At 46.0% G+C, this 25,561-nt stretch overlaps 4 protein-coding genes across 6 annotated transcripts; 1 reads left to right on the top strand and 3 right to left on the bottom strand.

Annotated features, from left to right (window-relative positions):
• On the top strand, window positions 1-2,340 carry LOC131260842 (matrix metalloproteinase-2). The gene is made up of 4 exons (XM_058262678.1): window positions 1-298; window positions 359-1,156; window positions 1,224-1,383; window positions 1,457-2,340. Exons 1-4 carry the CDS (start codon window positions 25-27, stop codon window positions 1,824-1,826), a joined length of 1,602 nt encoding a protein of 533 aa, XP_058118661.1. The 5' UTR covers window positions 1-24; the 3' UTR covers window positions 1,827-2,340.
• Window positions 2,341-2,501: 161 nt separating this feature from the next.
• LOC131260835 (uncharacterized) lies at window positions 2,502-4,774 on the bottom strand. The gene is made up of 4 exons (XM_058262668.1): window positions 4,646-4,774; window positions 4,027-4,217; window positions 2,981-3,962; window positions 2,502-2,735 (listed from the first exon to the last, which is right to left on the bottom strand). Exons 1-4 carry the CDS (start codon window positions 4,772-4,774, stop codon window positions 2,502-2,504), a joined length of 1,536 nt encoding a protein of 511 aa, XP_058118651.1.
• Window positions 4,775-7,733: 2,959 nt separating this feature from the next.
• On the bottom strand, window positions 7,734-17,082 carry LOC131260830 (ubiquitin-like modifier-activating enzyme 1). Of its 3 annotated transcripts, none has more exons than XM_058262660.1 (7): window positions 16,912-17,082; window positions 14,842-15,988; window positions 12,261-13,310; window positions 10,347-10,598; window positions 9,953-10,261; window positions 9,391-9,767; window positions 7,734-9,324 (listed from the first exon to the last, which is right to left on the bottom strand). In XM_058262660.1, exons 2-7 carry the CDS (start codon window positions 15,736-15,738, stop codon window positions 8,910-8,912), a joined length of 3,300 nt encoding a protein of 1,099 aa, XP_058118643.1. In that variant the 5' UTR covers window positions 15,739-15,988; window positions 16,912-17,082; the 3' UTR covers window positions 7,734-8,909. The 3 variants fall into 3 exon arrangements, with proteins under 3 accessions (XP_058118643.1, XP_058118645.1, XP_058118644.1); XM_058262662.1 differs by lacking the exon at window positions 16,912-17,082 and adding an exon at window positions 16,077-16,242; XM_058262661.1 differs by lacking the exon at window positions 16,912-17,082 and having other exon boundaries at window positions 14,842-16,242.
• Window positions 17,083-17,637: 555 nt separating this feature from the next.
• LOC131260831 (kinesin-like protein KIF12) lies at window positions 17,638-24,289 on the bottom strand. The gene is made up of 12 exons (XM_058262664.1): window positions 23,811-24,289; window positions 21,461-21,641; window positions 21,171-21,392; window positions 20,939-21,079; window positions 19,956-20,097; window positions 19,658-19,894; window positions 19,456-19,574; window positions 18,928-19,391; window positions 18,613-18,852; window positions 18,377-18,541; window positions 17,919-18,217; window positions 17,638-17,656 (listed from the first exon to the last, which is right to left on the bottom strand). Exons 1-11 carry the CDS (start codon window positions 24,287-24,289, stop codon window positions 17,980-17,982), a joined length of 2,628 nt encoding a protein of 875 aa, XP_058118647.1. The 3' UTR covers window positions 17,638-17,656; window positions 17,919-17,979.
• Window positions 24,290-25,561: the final 1,272 nt, after the last annotated feature.

Raw genomic sequence — 25,561 nt, 5'->3', positions numbered from 1 at the left:
TATTTCAGCTTGGTGAACCAATCGATGTCCGAGCTGGACGCGGGCCATGTTCGTCAGATTTTGCACCAGGCGTTCGATCTGTGGTCGCAGAACGCCAACATCAACTTCCGCGAGGTGTACAGCACCGAGGCGGACATCCAGGTACTGTTTGCGCGCAAGTACCACGGCGACGGTTACAACTTCGATGGGCCGGGAAAGATTCTGGCGCATGCCTTCTACCCCGGCTCCGGCATCGGTGGTGATGTGCACTTCGATGCGGACGAAACGTGGTTGATACACGAACCGCTCGACGCGGATGGTGAGTAACCTCATCTGCCAAGGTGTTACTATTGTGGACTCAACGCTATGTTTGTTACAGGAACTCGACTGTATGCCGTAGCGGTGCATGAGATAGGACACTCGCTCGGGTTGGGCCATTCGTCGCAACCGGAAGCGATCATGTACGCCTGGCATCACATCGCCTACCGTGGAAAGGACGCCATCTCTGAGGACGACCGGCTGGGCATCCAATCGATCTACGGTCCGCGAAAGAAGATCTACGGTAAGAACCCGGAGCGACAAACGCCCACGACGACCACGACGACCACCACAACAACTCCAACGCCACCCCGGCGACCTGCGACGCGTCCGTACTACCCGGTCAAGAACACCACCGGTCATCCGTGGGAAGGTCTAGACCCACAGGGGCGCCCTGCGATGCCGACGCGCTCCACGACCACGATGGAACCTCCGCGCACTCGAGTGTACTACCCGAATCCACCCCGTCCGACCGCATCACCACCGCAGCGAGAAGGCCATCACCATCATTCCACCACAGTGGCCACAACGACAACAGCGCGACACCGACCACACCATCGACCGCATCATCGGACGAGCACAACGAGCCCGACGACCACAACCAGGACGCGGCCACACTACCATCGGCCGACGGCCGACGAGCATCCGGATCCGTGCAACACCAGCTTCGACGCGATCACGCTCATCCGCAACGAGCTGTTCATCTTCAAGGACCGGTGGCTGTGGCGCATGAACGACAACGACATCCACCGACCCAACCCGTACGAGATCAATCGCATGTTTTTCGGACTGCCGGCGGACTTTGAGCGCATCGACACGGTCTACGAGAACAAGCATCAGAAGATTATATTCTTTATCGGTAAGTACCAAATATCCAGCGAACTCCTTTGCGGTGATGTCCAACTGACTTTCATTCCCACGGATAGGCAAACAATATTACGTGTTCAACTCGCAATACCTCGAGCCGGGCTATCCGAAACCGCTTACCGACCTCGGCCTTCCGGAGAGCATCGAGCGCATCGATGCGGCACTGGTTTGGAGTCACAACAACCGCACGTATCTGTACAGTGGCCGGCTCTACTGGAGGTAAGTGTCGTATCGCCTCGAAAGGAGCGCCTCGAAGGTGGCTTTCGATTAAACTCCCTTTCGTTTTCACCAGGTTCGACGAGGACACGAACCAAGTTGAGCTGGACTATCCGCGCGACATGTCGATGTGGAAGGGCATCGGTTACAACATCGATGCCGCTTTCCAGTACCGCGACGGCAAAACGTACTTCTTCAAGGGCCTTGGCTACTGGCGATTCAACGACATGCGCATGAGCATTGCGCACGAGTTCCCGAAGTCGTCGGCGACGCGGTGGATGAAGTGCCACCACGAACGGCAGGTAGTGAACGACCTGGACGTGGAGGTGGTCAGCGAAGCCACCATCTACACGACGGCAATGGTCAGCTCGAGCGAGAATCCCGCCCACGATCGAAGGCTACTCCTATTCTCGTTCCTGGCGATCCTTCTCCTCAAGCTCGTTTAAACGCTGTGCATAGGGGTATAGGCAATAGAGACTCAGCTCGATACTGGGAGTACTTTTAAAGGAAAAATCCATCCTAAGGTTGTAGCGAGCCACGAGAAACGGAAGTGCTTGATACTGCCATTGTAAATCTATTTCCAAAGCAAGCATAACCATGACATTCATACATCTGTCCTTAGACCGCCTTCCTTCTTGAAGATTTCGTTTGAGTGTTAGAGAACCTACTTCTAAATATGAACGAAAAATCAACACTTGAGAGGTTGGTGACCGGTGTTTTCGTTTCCTTTTTGTCTGTTATTGCTTGCCATCATCACCCCCCCTTCTTGGCACCGCAGCCTCCGGGAAGTGAACGTGATTCTTTAGCATTATTTTTAGTCTCAAATATAGTGAACATCCAAACGACAGTTACTCACTAACAACACTTCACTTTAGTTGTTTATTGTGCAAACGCTTCTGCTACCGAGTTTGGCCTAGAAGACCAACGAGCAGGCAATGAAGAATAATCCCAATAATAAATCGAAAGACGATAAAGAATATTCCGAAAGATAACGTGGGGCAATTTATTGGTAAACACGGATGACAAAGGATTTAGAACAAAGTGAAAGAAAATGATTGAGTTTTATTATTTCATTTTAGTAACATATTCGAAATGAACTGATATAACATCCTCCAGTACGATCACCACTTCGGTTGTGGTTTATACAAGCAGTTCGTAGGGTGCTTCAGCAGATAGAGTCGGTCGTCCTTAACCTTGTACGGTTGCGTGTACTCTTTGCATACGGCCGCATTCGTCGTAACTTCGGCCGGCGGATACCGTTTACCGGTGTGCAGATCCTGCACTTGCCGGTACTCGGTGCTCTGCTGGAGCATGAAGCTGGTCGTCGTTGTTTGCGAGGTAGTCCAGGAAGGTGGCTGAAATTAGGTATCACCGTTGGACTTCGTTATTGAGGGACATTCATTCGCATGTGAGGCACTCCATGTGCCACTTTCATAAGCTAAACAAAAACAGGACATACATGTGGACATAGTTACGTAGGCACGTTACACGTTACATACAGAGACCATGAAACAGCTCCCTACTTTGCTGCTCTACCTCCTCCACCGCGCCCGCCACGATAAGCCTTTTTCTTTTTACCCTGGCGCCCCTCACCACTCACCATATCCAGCTTATTGATCGACGGAGTCAGTAGGGGACAATGACCCGGTTTTTCGAACGGCGAATCCGGTCCTCCCATGTGCCGATTAATGGAAGACAGCGAGTGGGTACTGCTGTTACTTCTTAGGAACGGTCCGGGGGTTCCGAGTGCACTGTTTCTCTCCGATGTGATCGTCAGAGTTGAGGCGGACGACGGGGACCGTGATGCCACGGGTCCCGCAGTGGGAGTGGACTTCCCGGACGAGCTATTTTCACTCGAGTTGGTGCTTTTTCCACTCGTTGACGAAGACGTGGTGGAACTGGAGGTACTGGAGGACGACGATCCCGAACGCTTAGTATTACTCGAAACTTTTCCCTTGTCTACGAACTTAAACGGCGGTGGACGCGGTTTGGGCTTCCCGGCAGCCGGGTTCGCCGTGGTGCTAGCCGTTCCTTCCTTCTCCGAAACCTTTCGCTCCTTACCCAAAGGATCCACCTTGCGAATCTTGTAGCTGAAGTATACCTTCCCATTATGCAGGTACTTCTGGACCTGCCGATGCGTCAGTGTGATACATTGCTCCTCCTCGAGCAGCTCGGTTAAGTTTTCCGAATCCGAGTAGCAGCGCTCCACAAACTTTACACTCTCCACCACACCGGCATTCAAAGGTTCTGCTGCAGCTTCGACCCCTTTCGCGTCGGACGGCTTCTGAACGGTTTCCGGGCCCGGCAGGGAGCGCAGGTGGAGCTCGAAAAAGTACTGGTCGGACTCCTCGTGACGTCCGAAGTAAACCATCAGGAAAGAGAGTGTCTTTTTGGCCGCATCGGAGAAAAAATGAAATAAAAAGTGCTTGCTAAACGCATCCACCACCTTCAGACCGCCGAGCGAAACGTTTTCCTTGAAGACCATCGACGAGGACTCACAGAAACGAAACACCGGACCCAGCTCCTTGTGGTATTCCACCAGATGATGTTCGATTTGGTGTTGCAACCCAATCCAGTCGCATCTGCGGAAGAAAAACATCAGTTTGAAACACACTCGAAACAGACAGAATACCGGGGGATACGTACTTCAATACATTTAATGTGGAGGCGACACACCGATATGGACGGAATTTACATTCCTGCACGTGCGCATCCATCTCGGACGCCGTGAACTTCCATGTGCAACCGTTTTCCTCGTACCGACAGATCGTTTTATGGCTCTGCACCAGCAGCTCTATCGGATTTCGTTGTTTTCTTATGATTAGCTTTGCGCCACACTGTAATGAAATGGAATGATTGGCGAAGAATGATTACGTTAAAGATAAGACGGTCGATAAAATATAGAGTGATTGTCAGATTCGCATCGATTGCACACGCCCAAAAATTTATGATGCTCCACATCAATCGATAATCTACTCATTGCACGGTTATCGACAAACATCTAGTATTCTAAACACACAAATAGATTGTCTAACTCGGCCTACTGCTTATCAAACATGCTTATCGTCGAACTGGAAGGCGTGTATGAAAGCAAATCGAATTGAGTCAGTTGCGCTGTCTTCCCGTTGTTAGAGCTCAGGAATGGCAAACACACCATTGGGTTGTAGAATCAATTGCTTTACTCCAGTAGCACTTTTGTCGTAACCGTCCCTCTATGACGAATAGTTTATATTGCGTTACCCAGGTTTTCACACAAATCACTTACCGGACAAAGAATCTTCTTCGATTTCTCCGCACAACCGACGCACATGATGTGCTCCTTGGCGGCGCACTCAAAAATCTCCCCATCCGGAAACTTGCCACACAGCTTGCACTTTAACCGTTCGATATCCATTTCGCCGTGAAGTTGAAAAACGAATTGTTTCTGCACCGTATCGAATACGCTTTTCACTGGACCACCAGCGCTTAGATGTTCGAAGCTCGACGTTTATCTGCCGTTTGACGAATCGCACACGCGAGTGTCGTTGGTTACGGTTGCCACGGAAATTGCTTACGATTTGATTCGTCACCGCATGCTTCGATCACCACATCACTTTAGTCGTAACTGAACTTTGTTTACCAGCGTTTATCACTTTGTCTGGACCTTTTTCCAAACCCAAGGCATATTCTTCCGCACCCTTTTTGCTTACTTGGATGGCAAACCTTATCGACTTTTAAGCGTCCCTGTCTATGGTAATGAAACGGAAACCGATGACGAATGCTCTATTCGCCACCTACGGCTTTGGGGGGGCCTTAACGAACCCTATCTGAAAATGCGATAGCAAATTTGAGAGTTATCGTCGGCTGAACTCTGTCTGTATCGATAAGATAGTTTTGATTTTAATTTTCTAAGATACAAGGGCATCTAACGAGAACGCATCATTTGTACCATCGGTATGGTTACTACACTTACAACACGTGCTGTATTTTAAAAAGTGCTACAAGTGCTAAACGATTGCCAATCACACAACTGACAGAAACACTGTTAGTGGAGAAGATATTCTTATGCACAGATCCAAAACACCTCAATCACTATTTGACTACTGTTTCTATTGCACTATTCCTGCAGAGAGACACATTTTAAAAGGCACATTCAATCGCACGATCGAGGCCGGGTTGACGAATCGAAAACCCATCGAGTCGGCGCTGAGTCCGTTCCACGGCCAAGTTCAAAGCAAACTGCGCTCAACTGCCACTGCCAAACTTTAGCAAAAACGGGGTGAAGCGGAAATCTACACCAAGGCACCCTTCTTATCGCGGGGTTCATGCGACGATATCTTTTTATTTTACGCCAAAGACTGGCGCTGTTCGTATGGGTCCCACCCTCGTCGCCCCTGCCCCCCTGGAACTGAGTTATCCTCTACCCGAAAGGCAGAGAAACGACCCGAACATCGCTCAACGACGGTGGCAGTGATTTTATTGGCAGCTTGGCAGCTCGTAGTCCACCGGATTCCGGTTGGTACATCAAAAAAAGGGTAGCAGCAGCATGTTTATAGCCACTCCGGTAGATGTTAGCGATAAGAAGTCACTTTTTCACAAACTCTACCTCATGCGTCTCCTTCTCTTTACGCATGTTGTGGCTGCCAGCAAGTAGCGTTTACTCTTTGCTAGCCATACCGTTTGGACAATATGGGGGTGTATAATTTAATAAACTCTGCTTGCAAGAGCCCATCGTAAAAAATCATCCGAATGATTATAACGCACAGTAGAAAGATGCTGTAGCAAGTCACAAGTAAGTATGGTAACGAAGTGTACAGCAAAATTGAAACACACTCGTCTGTTAGTCAGCAACCACCAAACCAAATAAACATCAAAGTGGCACCACTTGCACTTTCCTCCGAACAGCAATCGTTTGATTCAAACTCCATCCAATTCGTTTATTTTGAAAACATCGCTTAAGGTTCCGACGAGTATAGGGTGTTTATCAACTGTATGCGCACAATTTGCATGCTGCGCACAAAATTTTGTAGCGGATGCTGGCCAACAGTCAAACTTATTTTTAACTTATCCCTTTGTCCCGTTTGCCTTTCTTCCTGCGATGCATAAAACAGAGAAGACAGATTAGAGAAAAATACACCCATTTTACCACTTGATTGGATTACATTCAAATTATTCAACTTACTAGTGTTCCCAAATCCAAATTATTCCAGAAACAAAGTATTCTAGCGACTCCATAACCAGCTATCAATCGCATTTAACTTGAACTACCATGATCGGAGTGTTAGAAGTAGTCAAAAACATCAATTGTTTCGCCGACGTCTCGTCAATGTACACTCTTTCCCCCCACGCATTGATTGATTACGGGTGATCGATCAGTAGATTATCATACCCTGCCAAAGAAACAAACCCGCTAATTGCTTTGTAACCTGCAGTTGACAATTGAATTATCAATTTACACCATTCAGTAGCACGTCTACAGTTCCGGTGGGCGTTGAAAGTAAAGCGATTACGGTGATCAACCCTTGGGCGATAATTTGACTCGATTCGAACACTTTCACGTTTGGCGAAATTATATTAAACCACCACCATATGAATCAATTTACGACGTTCCTACGATATGCGTCCGGTTGCAACGGATGCACTTGTAACACTGCCGACCCATACAGCAGCGACAATCTGCTGGAACGATCGATGATGTCAGCGCATACATGGAGTGAGGATCTCCAACCATAAGGCATCGGAAGTGAGCAGAAACCCACACAGTAAACAATTTCTGATTGCCAAGCATAAACATTGTTGCACTCTGATACGACTAATCATTAGTTATTTTCGATTCGTTTCCATTACTCAACTGTTTGCCCTCCCTGGTCAATCTGAAATATACAGACATGCTTTTGTCTTAACTATATTTTAGTTGGAAAAACAATCTAAAAATTGTAATCGTAGATTCTATGTCTGTGACTTCGTGTTTCATTTTAACACAATGTTAACGTCTTACAAATACGGCACGAACTGTAAAACTAGAGAAAAAAAACAATGTTAACGCCTAATCCAATTCAGGTCAAGTGCTTCCAACATCGGGTGGCGAAGCACTTTATATTGTTTATGTACATACACGTTATGTATCCTAACATTGTGATAAATCATTCATACGAATTCATAGAAACGCAAACAATAAAATCGAAATTTGAACACATATTGAGTGTTTTCAAGTGGTGAAAAATATGGGTAAATCTTAGCGATCGGTCATCGAAACAGAAACATTGAAGAATGACGACTAGAAATAAAATAAGATACGAAAAAACTGTTTTATTTTAATATTACCATTCGGGGGGGGGGGGGCAGGGGAAGAAAATAATGCAATTACTCTTACGTGTCCTTGTACATTTAATAAACAGCGAATTTTTCATTTCCAATCATCATTCTACAGCTCGAGGGGAGAGGATAAACGTACTTCTTGCTCGTTAGGTCTGTTTTCCTTTTTCTCCTTTTACCTAAAACCTCCCGTCCACAGCTTGATTGTGCCAAAGCCGTCCACTGAGGGGAATTCTGCAGCTTCTTGCGCAAAGTTGCATTCCTCTCAGAGATGATGCTACTACACTGCTCATTATCTACCACAAGTTTATACTACGACGAAAAAGGTGAAACGACTCGGGGAGTTTCTTCCTCAATATACTGCTCTTTCCCCATCATCCATCCCCATTTTTTCTACCCTGAACATTGACTCTATTCCGGGACAAACGTGACATCCCCGTGGATCAAAAGAAGTTTAAAAGCTGGTGTGAAAAAACAAGTTAAAAAGCTTTGCTTTTATCCATTCGAGCGATTATCACTCTAAATCCGCTGTTTCGTTACGCTCGCACACCCGCACGCTATATTTCGGTCACCTCTCCTGGCTGTGCTCGGAACCTCCACGAGACGCGTACAAATATTAATAAAATAAATACTAAGTGTTACACGGAGGTCCAAAACATTCAAAACACACTAGAGGAAAAATGGGGCAATTCGATTACCGATTCCCAAACCACGTATGACGAGATGCGCGATGGGATTAACTGATCACGCATTTTCAAAACGCAGCCACAACACACACACACACATTCTCTCCACATAACCAGCGATTCTACGGCTCCTGATTCTTGAGAGAAAGAAAGAATACAGTATCCTCATTCGGTGTCGATAAATACTGTTTCTCCTTGTAAGATTGTTATTTTCATCCTTTCTAAATGGACAGAGACAAGCATATAGGCTAGACAAACAGAAGTGCACAGGTTAATGAAGTGTGTGGCGCGTGGCGTTTTGCGATCGATCGATAATAGCACGTGGCAAATGTCCAAACGAACTACTACTCCCACTTAAGAAAACCTAGATTGAATCACTTGACGCGTAAGATATTCCCTTTTCTTCTTCCTGCTCTTATATTTTGCTGCTATAGATTATCGGTTCTGTTTTTTTTTTCTTCCTTTTTTATGTTTCTTTGCTTTTATTTTCTGTACTGTTTGTTGTTTGAAATTCAATTTGCAAGCTACGGGGTTTAAAAGAAGCTTGCCTTAGGGTAGCACATAGCGCACGTAAGGAACCTCCACATCCTCACCGGCCTCATCATTGCAGCAGATCTCAAACACGAGGGCGCGCACGTGCGGTTCGATGCTCTTCTTTGACACCTTCCGGACGACCTCGGACATGGGCAGATTCAGTCTCTCCTGCTGTTTCTGCTTGGTCATGAAGAATGCGTACAACATGCAGACCCCTTGCGACAGCATCGTGATCTTCAGCTTGTGCTCGCGATCGAAGTAATCGAGGAACTCCTGCAGCGTCAGCTCACCCTTCACCTCGAACCGATCCCACAGGGTCCACTCCTTGTCGTAGTACGTCGACTTCTTCGCCAGGCTCGGCTCGGAGAAGGTAACGAACGGCAGGGCCAGATTAAGGAACGCGTTCTTGAAACGTTCTGGTGCGGTAAAGCTGCGGGACGACAACCAATCCGTTAGAGGATGGGACGCTAATTTCAACGAAATTTAAAACACTTACCCTTGGGCCAGCTTATACAGCTCCAGAGAGACGCAGCCAGCGACAAGCGACGTCGTGGTAGCGATGGCCGGCATGATCTTGCCCGCGATCAGCTTCGACTTGTGGCGATCGGCCGGTGGGATTTTGTAGTTGGCTGCGCGCAGATTCGAAGCGGCCACAATGAAGTCCATGTGCAGGTTGTTATCATCATCTTTCTCAAACTCGAGCGGGGTGATGGTGAAATCGAGCTTTCCTAACGAGGCCAGCTCGTTTTGCAGCCGGCTAATGCGGTCGGGATCGAGCTCTTCTCCTCCTACACCGCCTCCATTCTCCTCCGCCTGCATGCCAGCATCAGTGACGGCAATTTTGACGCCGGAGCGTGGCGTAAACTTGGGCACCTACGAAAAGATTAACGATGCGATTAGATAACACTCCCAATTGTATGTTACATTTGCCAATAAGATGAGCAGCTCATTCCATTATTTGACTGTTGTAATATTGAAAGAACAAGCATCAACCGCTTGCAAGCAGGTCCAAAAGGGAACCGATCCTGTACGAATTATGAATAATTTTCCAACCTTACCTCAACAGCCTCCACTATCTTTCGGATAGCGTCCCGATTGCGTTGCTGCGGAATGCCGTACACTTCCGCCTTCAGGTTGGCGGCCGCATGAACGTAGTCCAAATGCAGCGAGTTTTCCGGATCGAAAGTGATCGCCTCCGGCAGACGCTTCGGTCCCGACCAGAACGGCTGCCCGGTGGAGCTAGTCTGATCGGGAGGGAAATTGAAGAGCAGTTGGCTGATCTGGTTCGAATACTGCTCCTGGAAGTACAGTCGGGCCCATTTGACGCAGTCTTCAATGTTTTTCGGCCTTTCGTCGATCAGTGCTTTCTGTAAACCAAGAATCAACAATAAAATATTAACGAACTGAGTCTAACTAATCGTTTGATTTCTCCCTTCTTTCACTATAGCTTACCTTCACCGACTCGAGAGCTTCGAGTGGCTGAACGCCGGGCAGCTTAAGAGTACGCTCGATGAATGTTGGATCCGTTATGTACTGGGCCGCGTTCTCTGCAGCCTGTTTGAAGATGCCTTCGAACGTGTCCCGTGCCCATTGGAGCGTGTGCTCGATGGCGTTCGGGAAGTTCTTCAGCGTGCAGATCGGGATGGACTTTTCTGGAGGATCCTGAGATGAGCTATACGATTCCGTCAAGAACGGTACAACTACCTAAATGGGCGATAATTTATAAAATAGAAAATATATTTAGAATCTGTTTGACCACATATTTGATTTCTTATAAAAAGAAATGCTTGATGAAAGGGCAAGATTATAAATTGATTAATTATTCTCTACCTGTCTTAATCGTAGAAAACTGAAATTTAAAACGTTCAGCATCTCATGGAAAACAGGAACATTTGAAAACACTTGTGTTCATATGGACACCGAGAAGAATTCAACCGAAACCAATTTTATCTAACTCTGTTGGTAAATTGAAAATGTATTATCAACTTATGTATGTACACTTCCTTGAAAGCGATGATCGCCAGAAGGGTCGCAAGCACAAGCCGATAAACTATGCTCTTCCTGTCTTAATCGTAGACAACTGAAATTTTACATGTTCAGCATCTCATGGAAAACAGGAACATTTGAAAAAACTCGTGTTCATACGGAAACCAAGAAGAATCTAACCAAAACCAATTTTATCTAACTCTGTTGGTATATTGAAAATGTATTATCAACTTATGTATGTCCCCTTCCTTAAAAGCGGTGATCGCTAGAAGGGTCGCAAGCACAAGCCGATGAAGTATGCTCTTCCTGTCTTAATCGTAGACAACTGAAATGTAAAACGTTCAGCATCTCATGGAAAACAGGAACATTTGAAAACACTCGTGTTCATATGGACACCGAGAAGAATTCAACCGAAACCAATTTTATCTAACTCTGTCGGTAAATTGAAAATGTATTATCAACTTCTGTGTGTACACTTCCTTAAAAGCGATGATCGCTAGAAGGGTCGCAAGCACAAGCCGATAAAGTATGCTCTTCCTGTCTTAATCGTAGAAAACTGAAATTTTACGCGTTCAGCATCTCATGGAAAACAGGAGTGAATTTATTCATAATTGCTTTTTATTTTTAGATGGTAACGACATCTGATCTGAGGTGGGAGTGGGACTTCTTGGCCCCTCTTCTTCGAGGAGATTTCCGTGAACTATTAACCGACGGTATATTATTTAAAACCGGTGGTCAGCCGTTTGTTATACTGGGGAGTGCCAGAAAAAATTTTACATAAATTTAACCACAACCAAAATAGAGGTCTAACGGTAAATTGAAAATGTATTATCAACTTATGTATGTCCCCTTCCTTAAAAGCGGGGATCGCTAGAAGGGTCGCAAGCACAAATCGATAAAGTATGCTCTTCCTGTCTTAATCGTAGACAACTGAAATATAAAACGTTCAGCATCTCATGGAAAACAGGAACATTTGAAAACACTTGTGTTCATATGGACACCGAGAAGAATTCAACCGAAACCAATTTTATCTAACTCTATTGGTAAATTGAAAATTTATTATCAACTTATGTATGTACACTTCCTTGAAAGCGATGATCGCCAGAAGGGTCGCAAGCACAAGCCGATAAACTATGCTCTTCCTGTCTTAATCGTAGACAACTGAAATTTAAAACGTCCAGCATCTCATGGAAAACAGGAACATAAACAAACTGATTCTGGTTTTAGCTAAACAAAACAAAAGTAATCTTCGAACATGCTGACGTAGGCATCTGAATTTTTATCCATTCAGTATCCCCAGGAAAACAGAAAACGCTTATTCCCTACTCTTATTACTACGTTCTTTGTCTTACCAAACCAAATTATTGATAACTATCTTACCTGAACATTTCCAAGTGTTCCGAGCGTACCCGATTCTAGCAAGGGCTTACGATAGTAGACGCAACGCCGATCCATATAGATGCGTGCATCAATATTATCGAGTGCGTTAGCCACGCCGTCCAGTCGGTTGAAAAATGTGTCATCGTAAAAGCGCTCCGTTTCCGGACCGACGCGATTCTCGTGGGCCGTCACCTTTATGTCACCGTTCATGCGTTTCACAGCCTGGGCAGCAACCCGCGATTTCGGCTGCTGAACGTCGTGCGGCCGGAAAAGGAACTGTCGGTTTAAATTGCTCTTCTCGATTAAATCCATATCGGTGACAATGATCTCGCCGTCGTCCTTCGATGCAACACCGATCATGGCGAAGTTCTTCAGCAGCTCGCAGCCAATCGCGCCGGCACCGACGATGAAGTACTTCAGCTTGCCCAGCACCTCCTGGAACTTGCGCCCGAACACGGCAATCTGGCCATCGTACCTCGAACCGGTCGGGGCGCATTCCTCCTCGGTGAGATCGGTCTCTGGCAAACACTCGATTGCGTCCAAGCACAAGTACTGATAGATCGGCGTGAACTTGCCCGTGCAGGCCTTCATTACTTCCTGCGCCGTGATGCCACCGATGGTGCCATTCATCGGACAGAGATCACCCGAGCAAACTTTTGCGAACTTGGTCAGCAACGACTCGTTGAGCTCCTCGAGGGACAGCTCTTTCGCGCGCTCGCGACACATCTCCACGAAGTCCGTCGCATCCGCGTTGTTCCAGGGTCGTGGCAGGCGACCGTTCTTCTCCTGGTAGCGACCGAGGGCCGTAAATGCAACCTGCGTATTTGCCGGGTGGTCCCACTTGGCGAAGTCAGTCATAATGAATTCGGGCGCCTTCTCCGCCTCCGCCAGCGGCTTGAACGTCATCTGCTTGGGCATCTTCACCTGCGACGCAATGCCTCCGCGCACGTACGGGCTCAGCTTGGTCGTGTCGCCGATGCTGAACGTGTACGGGCCAAGCACTTTGATCTTCATCGGCGTACAACCGTTCAGTTCGGTCATACCCTCAACCTTAAAGTGAAATAGAGAGAAATAAGATTAATTATACATAAACCGTGCAATAAAATGTGAATAAATAACAAAATAATATCAATTCCCCAGGCATGATTCGAAAAATTTTAAAATGGAAAGTAACTGCCAAACGAACCGTGCGCTACTATGTTTTGTATATTTGGGTAAATCCCAGGTCAAAAAGGTTATGACGATCATCAGTAGGCGCTTACTTCATCACATCGATTTTCACTAATTGAGTTTACTGTACTGTTTGTTTCAGCCATGAAACATGACATCATGGCATACTTCTTCGTTCGAAAAGCAAGCGGGATTGCCTTCGAAGCTTTGTTTGAAACAAACGTCCTGCAGTCGCCCCGAGGGAAATCGAAAATATCGATTACCACCGTGTGCCGGTGGCAACCGAGGGCAACTTCTTTAGCGGTTACCATGGCTAATACGCATACACATTGATGTACAACCGATATGCATTAACTCTATCACCCTGCCCTTCGTTCCGATCAGTCTTCCGGTCGTATATTGATCAAATCATGACCGAATGAGTGTTATCTAACAATTTAATACAATTTGATCAAAAATACTGAAACATACTTAAAAATCTGTCATGGCATATGAAAATCATGTCTTGGATTCAAACTGAGGAAGGAAAACAAGCTCTCTCTGCTAATGTACCTTGGGTATTAAATGTTGGTGCACTTTCCACCCTCCCTTCCCTGCACCTCTAGCAGCAGAGAGACAACTAACAAAAAAAAAGATGAACCGATCGTCGGACAAAGAAATCCGCAGCACGACGTAACGTTAACGCAACAACGACGCATTACCATTGTTGTTCGTATATCTTCTTTCATCGAGCTGCATTTTCACGTAAGTGTGATGATTGAGCCAACAACATCACGATGATGATGATGATGATGGGGCGAAGAGCTGCAGCTAACCGCTCAAATAAAGAAAAACTGGTAGTACCATCAGCGAAAATAAACATGCCATCATTCGCTTTAGTTCCGTAGCATGAAAACACCGAAATGAAGTGAATGTGTTTGATATTCGAAGTGATGTTTTTTAAGCTCAGAGCCACTAACTCCCTATGTACTCCAGCGCTTCTGACGGTTCTAGAACATTCATTGAACAAGAAAACATGAAAATAATGACTCATGTCATCCTTTAATCGATATTGGGCTCATTTTAATCATAACAATTTTGCAACCATGCACAGCCCACGTAAACACATCTGCGATGATAATTCATGATGTGGATTTCCATTCGCACTTGAGAAACAACGGAGACAAGATTTCGAAATCATTTTCCTTGCGGAGTAAAATTTTACAGTAGCTCACAATCGCGCATACACACTCACACACACACAAAGGTACACGGTGAATGATTTCTTCGCATTGCGTGCTGCTGTGTGCAGGAAATTTCTTCTCGGCAACATAGCATGTTCTTCCACACGGTTCCTACCTTTCGCTTTTAGCGAAATTTGTATGTGACACAACACACCACACTCGACCCACCCAACATTGCGTTCGCTTACCTCAGTAAAAGTAACATAATCGCCATCTTCAAAGCCATGGCGAGTTTCGTCCACGCACGTCACGATGCTTTCGACGTCGTTGGTAATGCTGGCAACCATGGCCGTGCCCGGAGTGGCCCCATTTTGATCGTACACGGTAAAATCGACACCAAAGTCGCAGAAAACCTGTGCGAATAGGCCGCGCGTGTCGGCGGTGATGAGCGCGATGTTGTGACGTCGGGTAATCTCTGCGATCCGGTGCTGCTCGGTAGGCGAGGCCAGCGTCAGCACCACGACACGGAACTTTTGCAGAAACTCCTCCGTCAGCTCGCCCGTGTAGGCCACGGTCGGGACGTAGTGGTTCAGGTCGGACAGCTGGCGGCAGCTCGCCTCCGCCCGGTTGCGCCCGTTGGCCACATCGTCGGCGGACAGGTAGAACTGCGACGAGAGGTCGCCGACCGTGCAAACCGCCGTGTCATGCAGGGTGACAGATTTCACTCCACCGAGAATCACATTCTTTGCCACTTCCACGCCGAGCCCGCCCAGGCCGGAGATCAGCACGTCCGAGCGGGCCATACGGCGCATCGCATCGTGCCCCAGGACGTACAGCTGGCGCGAGTACAGGCCCTCGTCGATTTCCTGCCCACCGACGGAGTTATTCTCGCACGGAACGGGAGCCGAGCCATTGTTATTGGACGTCGCCATTACTACTACTGCGGCGGCTGCGGCCGACGATGGTGCGAAGCCCTCACTAGGCGATGACGAATGCGGCGGCTGCTGCAGCGGCTGTTCCGTGTGCTGCGGCGGCTGCTGCTGCTGCTCGGGCGGCTGTGTCAGCGACGGCGTCGGTGATGGCAGCTTCCGCTTTTTGGCGGCTGGGGGATCGACGAAACTGTCACGCAATTCAGCACTAGACATTAAGCCAAACCGGTGCGTCCGTGACGAAGACGGAGACGGGGATGATTTCTTTCCTTTCCTTCGGCCCAACCGCTGGTGGCTACTTTCAGCGTCCGATACGTTTTCGTTTTCCTACACGTGATTTCTACAATGCCAGGCCCTCGGCACCAACCAGGGGCTGTTGGAACACTCTAATTTAGCACTTTACCACACGCTACACAACCATGAAGACTGCTTGATCGTAGAGGGCGACTCGACTAAGCTAAAGTTGCTGTGAAGTAGATTGGAAACGTAAAACACTTTCAACTCGACATGGAGGAACCGATTTCAATGCGAAGGCGAAAAGCGCAACCACACACACGAGACCGAACAAGGAATTTTTCTGTTTGCTGCTTTCGAGTGTCAATCGTTCTTCTAACATAAGGCCACTAACTTTGCCATGTCGCCGCGGACTGCAACGACGACTGCACAAAATTACGCGCACTCACACATTCGCACTCCTCGGAATAAATTCGTTCTTCGCTGCTTCGGGCAAAATGCAACTCAATTGCAAATTCCACAGTCGCTGCTGCCCCAATTCAACCAAACTTTGATTCGTTCGACACTGCGTTCAAGCTGGAATCGTTTCGAAATGCGATCCCGTGTCTTTCACGTTCTTTACATACCTAAACAATCGAATCTTAATGAAAACGTCGTGCTTACAAGCTTTTAACGCAGAACAACTTTGTTCGCCTAGCAATGAAATCAAAATGCCTGTCGCCGGTAGCATATGTGCACGTTTATGCGTCACGCTTCATTACTCTACTTCTGCTAATGTTGATTAAACTTTGTAAAAAAATAACTTTGTGGTAAAACATTAAAAACACAATATAGACTTATTTGTTTGTTCGAAGAGCATACACGAACTATTATTCTAATACACCGGAACCGTAGTAACTTTTGTAGAGACTTGTTCGATGATGAAACACACGCCGATTTACTTTTAGGCAGCACCGGCATTCATTCGCAGATGCTTCTACATTTGATCTGCGTTTAATTGCCGTATTTTTCTTACTCATCCACTGCATGCCTTTCGATTGACGTAGTTTTCGATCTACACCGCGTCACGCTACTCCGGTAATATCTTTCGTACCATCCAGAACGATCATTGTGGCTTGTGTGGGATGCGGGAGATACATGAATACCAACACTTACCATTGCGCTGCTTGGCTTGCAATCAAATATCGATCTGGATCGTGCACCGACTGCAGGTCTTTCGGTTGGAAAGCAATTAATAGTTACACCGGAATAACTAAATGTAAGCCGTAGTTGGAATTGTAAAAATTGCAAGTTCTCGCTGCTGAACCACAAATTGTGACCTGTGTTACCCACGACTAATGCCAAACGAAATGACTAGTGTTGGCAGTATCGGGATTTGAGGGACTTGAAGATTCAATCCCTAGACGGATTCCAAAGATTCGAATCCCATCTGACGGATTCTAAAGATATAATTCTATTGCGATTCGAGATCAACAGAACTCGCGTGTGAAGTTCACTTCGGAAATGTGTGTCATGCTATTGTTACAGAAAAAGCGAGTTATCAGTTGTGATTTGATGGGGATTCAGATTAGAATAAACGATGGATTGGGATTCGGATTTGGGGATTCGATGTACCCACCACTAGAACGAAGCAGCAGCGCGCCAACATGTTTCAGAAACCTTGGTCACAACTTGAAATAATGGTTAACTTAAAAATTTGGAACTCCTTTCTTTGCAAGTCGATTTTATTGGTTCTATCGTTTTATTCCAGCATGTAGAGCGTAATTGTTTACATTTTGTCGCTTATTCTATATTGCACTCTTTTCGGCCATACCTTAAAATCCCTGCTCAAAAGTACTGTATCACAAAAAGTGCCTCTGCGAAGCTCGTCGTTCCCCGCTGTGTCCTTTAACTTATCATGCTGCAAATAAAAAAGGAGTAAACCACTATGATTATTCATTTTACACTTTTCTCGTTCGACTTTCGCGTGGCAGTGCTTTTTAAAGGGGATTAGTGTGAAAGTAGTAAGCACTATTAAGCATGGGATTATGTATCGACAAACAAAATTTCAGCAGCTTCATGCATAGTTCATTAAAACTAGACAAACACAGGTTAAACATTCATCCTGCATCTACCGGTAAGTAAGACGTAATTTCTAGGACGGAAAACCAACATCTACGTACATACACTAATCACCGACGAGGCAGCGAGCGATCGAATAAGAAATAATTTTTATTGTCTTCATCATAACAGCGCAATGTCTTCTTCGACATCGAGCGATAGGAGACTGCCAAATATGTTTCTGTTCAGTGGCACAATGCCTTCGTCTGTCGATCTGCTCTTTGCGAGCAGATTGTTCTGTTTCCGAAGAAACATTGGCGACGACGGTTTCTGTGCACTTGATGCTCGTTTCACTGTGTTTCTCCAGGGTGGTTGAGAAACACCACTAGAACTAACCGACGGATAGCGGCTTTGCGTGAGGCTACGATTAAAAACGGGATGGTAATGATCAAAATACAAATCGCAAACCAATTCCATCAAATGCACATGCTTTAACGAAATAAGATATCTGAAGAATATTCTCTGAGACGCAGGCATCCATGTTTACTGCAGCTCTTTTGGGGCGTAAAAGTTGACTTACTCGATAATCCGTGTTTGAGAGGTCCTCGCCTGACTTGGATCCGAATGGCGACTATCTGCGGAGCTTTTACGAGAGGCTAATTTCACACCCTGACCAGATCCAACGGCACGATTAGCATTATCCCAAGAGTTGTTGCGCTTTAAATTGTTGGCGATAGTGTTTATGCTGTGAAACATAAGTGGAAAAATTACTTTTTCAATTTTATACTAAGCCTTACCTCCTCCTTCGATGCTCACCTGTCGCCGATCCTACGTTTATCGAGCTCTTTTTGTATTAAATCGGGAATTTTGTTTTCGTTTGCCGACACCCGTCCATCCAACGATTCATTCCGGTAGCGGCCCATACTGTCGGCACTAGAACTAAGCGGGTTTCTCCAAATATTCGGCACGTCGCCATCTCCGCTCGCCGCGGACAAATTGAGCATCTCTGCCGAAAACGTCGGCCGAGCTGGTATGATCGGTGACCGACAGCAAACTCTATGGAAAAAGAAATAAACACGATCGCGTGTTATAACCATCATTTGAATCAACGATACGATCATTGGTACTCACGAATTAACATCTTCCAGCTTCTTCAATAGCCGCTCGTTTTCCCTGCAGACAAGTTCTTGATCCCTGATTATCAGCTCACGAGTAGAGTAGAGCTCGGAGTTTTCCTGTCGCAGGGCTTGGTTTTCCATTATGTAAACCTTCACCAGCTCCTTCAGCTCGTTGCTCTCCATGTCGGTTATTTTATCAAGATCCACCTTGGGCGGCGTGCTTGGAATCGGTCTCCGTTCGAGCAGGTCCACCTGGCTGTTGATATCCTGTGCTTCCGTCTGCAAATTTAGCGCCGTCCTTAGGTGCTCATTTTCAACCTGCAATGCTCCAATTTCTCGCTTCAGGCTCAGGATCAATGCTTCCCGCGGATCCATCACGATGATGGGTTTCGTTCGGATACGTTTGGCTCGTGCTGCGTACCTAAGTGTGTTGACCGTTTCCGTTAGGTTCGAATAAGCTGGCGATATGCAGGCAATCTGTAAGAATAGCATCAAGTAGAGTTTGCTTTTCAAGAAACTTTTCAACAAAAATGAAACCAACCATTAGCGTCACACCATTTCCCGCCAGGCTATCGGCCAAAAGTTTCGTCAGTTTGCTATCCCGGTACGGAATATGTCCACTACGCTTCTTTGAGTCACTTAGTGATGCAATACAGTAACCTTTCAATATTCAAAAGAAAACATCATTGTTCATTAAAATCAAGAAAATTGGCTTGATGATGCACATGTAGAAAGAGGCTCACCCAAAACCATCAGGCTCTTGTTGATGTTGTTCGCTTCCTCGAGTGTCTTACCCTCACTGTGCGTTTTCTTCGTCATCTCACTACCGGCCAGATCGACAAAGTTGATTTTACCTTGCTTGGAAATGAAAACACCGCCTTCCGCTTGCTGCTCCGAGGTAATGTGCACCGTCAGTATCGTATGGCTCCGGGAGGAATAATCGTTCATCAGGTGTGATCCAACGTGCCTGTTTCGCATGCCTTAAACAACAAGAAACGCGTTGCAGGATGAATTTAAACACGTAGGCCTTCTTCCGTTTACCTTCTTCCAGAACTGCCAGCAGATCGTCCAACTCTTCACAGTCGACCGTGAAAAGGTTTTCCACGAAAAAACCACGCGATTTTTTCGACCATCGAACCGCAAGTGGTTTCCTTGCTGTGCCGGGGTTGAGTAAATCTATAACCTGCGGATGAAAAAATATAATAAATAAGAACCTTTGCTTATAGTCTAACGCTACAAAAACATTCGATTTCAAGGCAAAAATCGATCTCAATTCTGCATACATAAATCAACGCCACTTTACCCTGCCGGTAATCTAACGGAGGGGCACTGTGGTATCTCTCTACCGTCCTGGCAGGTTTCAGGAGCTGGTGGACGGTAAATGGTGCGAAAATATCTTCCTTCCCTCCCGTATCGATTCAATTTATGGGCCATACAAATTATGAACCACAGTCAAGGTCAGTTTGACTTCAGGGCACCTGGTTTATGCCAACCACGGGTCAGTCAAGCTCCACCTCAGGGAAAGCGATCCATCAGCTTGCCACACACAGACAGTACCAGTCATGCAACTATCCAATTATTCATTCATTTTTTATACGATACCGTACCGCTGGCATTTATTTGCTCAACACCGGTTGCAGCGAATGGTACACAATATGTGCATTACCTTCGGGTTGCTTAATTTTGGAAAGAGCATCGCTTATCAGCTTCGGAAATCTATACCACGATGGATGGAGTAAACAAGACGAGCTATAAAATTCAAATCAAGCCCATCCAATAATCAATCGATTGGTGGTTCAGCCTTCCATTCCGGATTCCGGATTGCGGTCTGATGATAATGAAAATTTAAATTTTAATCAGCTTCTTCGATAAACCGTAAATGCGGGCCTGCAAAGTTCTAAATAGTAATGACGCAGTTTCATGTCTGCAAACCACTACTTGTTCCATTGTGCAATGCGACCGGTGTGATCGATATAATTTAAATTGATTTCCATACGAGTGGGAATGGGCCCATTATTGCTTACCTTTTCGTTGTAAATCTCAAGAAAGGAGGCTTTCAGGATGAAGTTCGTATCTTTCCGTTCCTGAAGCAGCTTGAACAAATAAAGAAACGAACGAAACACCAGACCATGGTCCTCGTGCGAAGGATCTGGTTTACTGTAAAACTAAAGTACACAAGTAGAGACGACGTATGGAAAGTTGTTAAAATTACGATAAACCCTATAAGTTAAACGAACGAATGTGTAATGCCTTTACCAATTCCGGTGGCCCGGTGAGTGTGTGCGTTTTACCGGATCCAGTCTGCCCGTAACAAAATGCAGTGCAGCTGAAGCCTTCGATTGCCATCTCGATCAACCGCTTGATACCGGAGTATTGTAGCACGTCATCTTGCGTGGCACCCGGTTCGAAGACCACGTTGTACGAAAACAGTTTCGGTTTTTGGCTTGCGCCACCCGATGGCAGCGGGATTCCCTCGCACTAACCGGAAAATAGTTGATGATAATTTTACAAGTTTTCCCGCCACATTTTCACCGCTTGCTACGTACCACTATTTGTCCATTGCCAGGAAACTGCACCACCATTTCGTCGCCATGTCTGGCCTCCTTTGCATTCAGTGGCCGAACCCGCACGACGACGTTGATGTTATCTTCCGGTGTGCCAGGCATAGAGTTGCTGCTTCCGGTCGACGCCTGGGTGATGTTATCCAAGTTGTCCATGCTGCCGATGCTGCGAAACCATTCATACAGGCATTCTTAGTAAATGGATCTCTAGCACATGTTTCCTCCCTTTCATGTACACTTTCCAAGTAGCTGATGAAAAAACTACTCCTACTTAGATCCATCTACTCTACTCTTCAATTCGTTTTGATTCGTGTTCCATTTATTCCGCCAAAATTTTTCCAATCTGTCCAATCTAAAAATGCCCTGAAAAACTTCATGGTCATATTTTTCAATACGACTGCCTCATAGTTTTCCTAATTCTGTAAAAGACCTTCCTAAGAAAAACTAAAGCTTTCAACTTACGAATATGAAATAATCAATCTGACTAAAAATAAACCGTTCTTAGCCAAAACCCCGAAACCCAACCGTTCCACCGTTAAGCGGATTTTACGACGAAAACTCACTTCAGAAGGGACCATATTTACCGTAATCCGCGCAAAGCTAACAAGCGTTAATAGTCACGCGAAGGCAGTCCAACTGAAACACTTCCATTCCTCCATTGAGAAAACCTAGGGGAAAACAATTGTTGTTTGTACGCCCAACTAAGATTGCTGATACGTAGGAACTAGTTTTTCCTTGTCTCACTTTACAGGCTCAACATCGGATGGAAAAGGAACGGTCGACAATATGCAAATAAGGGTCCGGCGTTCTACCCAAGGTGTGAGCGTCTGAAAGAGTGCGCAGTTTAAGGGGTGTCAAGTTCGAGTGAACGTCTATTGACCCCGACGATGGGCCGAAGTGTTTCCTTGGGCCACACAGGGCCCATGTATCCTTCTTGACCTTCGCCAGCCAATGCCAGCAAGTTTACAGAATTGAGTCGATAAAAAGTTGGCAAGCTGAAAAGCGGTAATTTCCACAGCAGTCCAGAAAAAATGTTATGGAAAAGCCATGGCGAGACTGTTGGAAACTACTGAATGTCCTTACGTATCCGGAACGGGTATCGGTACGTGTTCACTAACTGCACACCATTATAGCTGACAGCATTGGTGTGCTCAAACACGTTAGTTGGAGCCGCCAGCCAGACAATTTCTAATAATGCCCCACAATAACGTTCACGCGGAGCGGAACCACGAGTGGATCATAGCGGAAACGAATATTGATTTTTATGAACATATTCAACTTTAGCCCTGTGGTCAATCGATGGCTGAACGGACCTTTTGGGGCCGCAAACATGAAGCTTACTCCGCGTTACGGCCACATTTTTCGAACGGTGCCATTCCGTGCGCTTTTGACATCGGGTGATCTCTTTTAGTTGTAGTTCATGTTCCCCCGTGTAGTTCTAGCTGTGTGGCTTCCGGCTATCTTCCAGGGACGATCTACCTCTAAGCATGAGTAATGAACATGTCACTTTAACACGCCACACCGGAAAACTGACCGAAAACTTTACGAAACGGTCAATCCAATACGTCAACGCGGCCACGGATAATAGCTTCCAATTTCGGTGTAATTTCTGGTGAGGAACATTCCAGTGGTTGTAACCAATAAACTGGTACCCTGATGACAACATAGAAGCATTAAAGGCTAATCGAACCTTTCACAACAAGGTTACCCTCTGTAGGCAACAAGGTCTAACTGAAATACAAACTTATTTTATCATTTCATAAAGCTCAGTGGAATGAACATTTACTATCTGTAACTGTAAAGTGCATAACTCTGTGGTGCCCTACTGTCTCTCAATATTCGTCACCTTGCGTGACATCTCGGAGCCTTTTTTAATCGTGTCACGCAAACCAAATTGTACACTTTTAGGCCGAGGAATAGGAATTTCCGGTTTGGGTTAAGCGAGACATCACATTGAGGAATCCCTGAGTAAGGTCAGTGATTTTAAACTACAGTTCTTACATGACAGACCGATATCCTGACCGCTTTCTAGGCTGTCCTCAAGTGTAATATTGATATTAATAAAAGCAATTCATAATCGCTTGATTTATCGATGTCTCTGATTCAAAGATATTAATAAATGTTTTCTGAGTTGTTATAATTTTGCGTTTTAATCTTCTATTCGAAGGAAAATATTAATAAACACATTGTTCAGCATACGTCTGAGGTTGCGAGCATTCACCTCTGGTACCACATTGTTACGCTTTCACGATGGAAACATTTTCCATAAGACGTTCTAATGACCATGACGGTGAATTGAAGGTTATTTGCAAAGGTCCCAGGATTTTCTACTTACTCATTTCCTCGCGAACGGACCAGAATAGGTTGGTTGCGGCCACCTCCGCCACCGGTTCCCCCAAATCCCGTTCCGCCGGCGTTCAAATTCGAGGTGGAATTTCGCAACGGACTACGTCCCCGGTACACCTTTCCGTTGTTCATTCGCTCGATACTGTTGGAGCGCCGGGCTTGGGCGCCATTGTTGTACTTATTGTTGAGACTGTTGGATCGCTTCATGCCGGCACCGGCCGCCACATCGCTGCCGGTGTTGTTAACTTTGCGCACCGTTCCGTTGGTGTGAAAAGCGTCCCGGCGTCGGCCCCGGACGACCGTGTTATCTCGGTAGTTGTTCAGGTTCATCAGCGATTGGCCACCGCGAGCCAGGGATGACGACGACGAGGACGATGGCATTGTTGACGGGTGCTTGTGCTGGTGTGGCGGCCGTTGCGGTGACACACCACGTGACGAGGTGGAGGTGCCTGGTGCTTTGTACACCATCCCTTTGCCGGAATAGAGAATCGACGACGCACTTCACTTGTAGTCAACGTACGCAACTGTACGTCATATGCGGAAATCGGGGGCGACTCAACCCGACACTTTGATACACGACCGGTGGCGTGTGTTTGTCATTAATTTGTGTAGATTTGTTTGGCTTTCCCCGTACCCAACGTCCTGCGTCCATTAGAGGTTTATTTCGTCCTTTTTTACCCCCACTCACTTGTCATTCACGGTATGTGGTCTCTCGAGTATACATGCTGAAAAATTAATCGCAACGATGGTTAGGTGAAACATTGAGGACTTGTGGTTTCCGAACAGGAATCATTTAAAGCACCACTATGTTAACCACGTCGTATCGGTTGTTGTTTCGAATAACTCGCACATCAATATTCTATCGCTAAACAGCGTGGACATGTTTAACCTCAAAACGACATAGCAGTTGAGTTCAGGTCAGTTGTCCCGTTCCATGTGCCACCATGATAATTCGTGCAAGCATCAAGCTTCAAGCAATTTGACGAGGAACCCTCGAATGACCTATATTTTAAAAGAAAACGAAACCTTCGTTGACCCATGAGACCCATCATCACGCCATCTATTTATCTTGACGGATCCAATTAGATCGTTCACTGGTTGATGTTTGGACAAAGGAATGCAGCCAAGAGTTGACAAAAGTATGATAATTCCTTCGCGACGAAATAATTGTTTCCAAAACGGATAACGATAAAAATTATGTGGCACGAAACGAAAACGGAATGTGTTCGCGGGAAAGACACAAGTCGCAAGTTATTGCAATTGGTCATTTCTCGTGCATACGAAATGGATCTTCGATGAAAATTGTCTGCGTCATGCCGGTCGAAAAATGGTGCCAACGACAGGGATGATCCGTGTCGCTGATAAACTTTCTAATTCATTTTCAATCAATCAATCAACCTGCCACCTTTGTGCGCTTTAGTTCGTGTCAATGTTGTATAAAAAAAAGAACATAGTAAAATATGTGTGTCTCCAAACTTTAAACAGCTAAAACAACTGCATTCGAAATGTCCAGCAGTTTGAACGAATAACTGAAAGAAGTTGTCCTTTTTCGCTCCCAAAATAATGTTCATCCGTTCGGATTTCTATTTGACTAGCCTACTGATACTTTCACTTCCCTCAACACGCTTATCTTGGCCACTCGCTGTACCGCGAAGTGTCAACAGAAAAAGGGGACAAAAGCAGTTCGCTCCCATTGCATAACTTATGACTTTTCGAACCGGTCGGCCACCTCCGCACTCC

The sequence above is a fragment of the Anopheles coustani genome, chromosome 3, assembly GCF_943734705.1.
Source record: "Anopheles coustani chromosome 3, idAnoCousDA_361_x.2, whole genome shotgun sequence".
In the NCBI taxonomy this organism is placed as follows: Eukaryota; Metazoa; Arthropoda; class Insecta; order Diptera; family Culicidae; genus Anopheles; species Anopheles coustani.
Note: the sequence above shows the minus strand (reverse complement) of the source record. Positions and strands in the feature narration are given on the sequence as shown.

What these genes read in the sequence shown, in the direction of transcription:
- LOC131260842 (XM_058262678.1), top strand. Translation starts at nt 25, where the DNA reads ATGTCCGAGCTGGACGCGGGCCATGTTCGTCAGATTTTGCACCAGGCG. An exon ending in CGAACCGCTCGACGCGGATG is followed by an intron (nt 299 to 358) that starts GTGAGTAACCTC and finishes TGTTTGTTACAG; the next exon opens with GAACTCGACTGTATGCCGTA. An exon ending in AGTGGCCGGCTCTACTGGAG is followed by an intron (nt 1,384 to 1,456) that starts GTAAGTGTCGTA and finishes CGTTTTCACCAG; the next exon opens with GTTCGACGAGGACACGAACC.
- LOC131260835 (XM_058262668.1), bottom strand. Translation starts at nt 4,774, where the DNA reads ATGGATATCGAACGGTTAAAGTGCAAGCTGTGTGGCAAGTTTCCGGAT. An exon ending in CGAAGAAGATTCTTTGTCCG is followed by an intron (nt 4,218 to 4,645) that starts GTAAGTGATTTG and finishes ATTTCATTACAG; the next exon opens with TGTGGCGCAAAGCTAATCAT. An exon ending in TCCACATTAAATGTATTGAA is followed by an intron (nt 3,963 to 4,026) that starts GTACGTATCCCC and finishes TTTCTTCCGCAG; the next exon opens with ATGCGACTGGATTGGGTTGC.
- LOC131260830 (XM_058262660.1), bottom strand. Translation starts at nt 15,738, where the DNA reads ATGTCTAGTGCTGAATTGCGTGACAGTTTCGTCGATCCCCCAGCCGCC. An exon ending in AAGCTCTCGAGTCGGTGAAG is followed by an intron (nt 10,262 to 10,346) that starts GTAAGCTATAGT and finishes CTTGGTTTACAG; the next exon opens with AAAGCACTGATCGACGAAAG. An exon ending in AGATAGTGGAGGCTGTTGAG is followed by an intron (nt 9,768 to 9,952) that starts GTAAGGTTGGAA and finishes ATCTTTTCGTAG; the next exon opens with GTGCCCAAGTTTACGCCACG.
- LOC131260831 (XM_058262664.1), bottom strand. Translation starts at nt 24,289, where the DNA reads ATGGTGTACAAAGCACCAGGCACCTCCACCTCGTCACGTGGTGTGTCA. An exon ending in TTGAGATTTACAACGAAAAG is followed by an intron (nt 20,098 to 20,938) that starts GTAAGCAATAAT and finishes TTTCATCCGCAG; the next exon opens with GTTATAGATTTACTCAACCC. An exon ending in GAAATGGTGTGACGCTAATG is followed by an intron (nt 19,392 to 19,455) that starts GTTGGTTTCATT and finishes CTATTCTTACAG; the next exon opens with ATTGCCTGCATATCGCCAGC.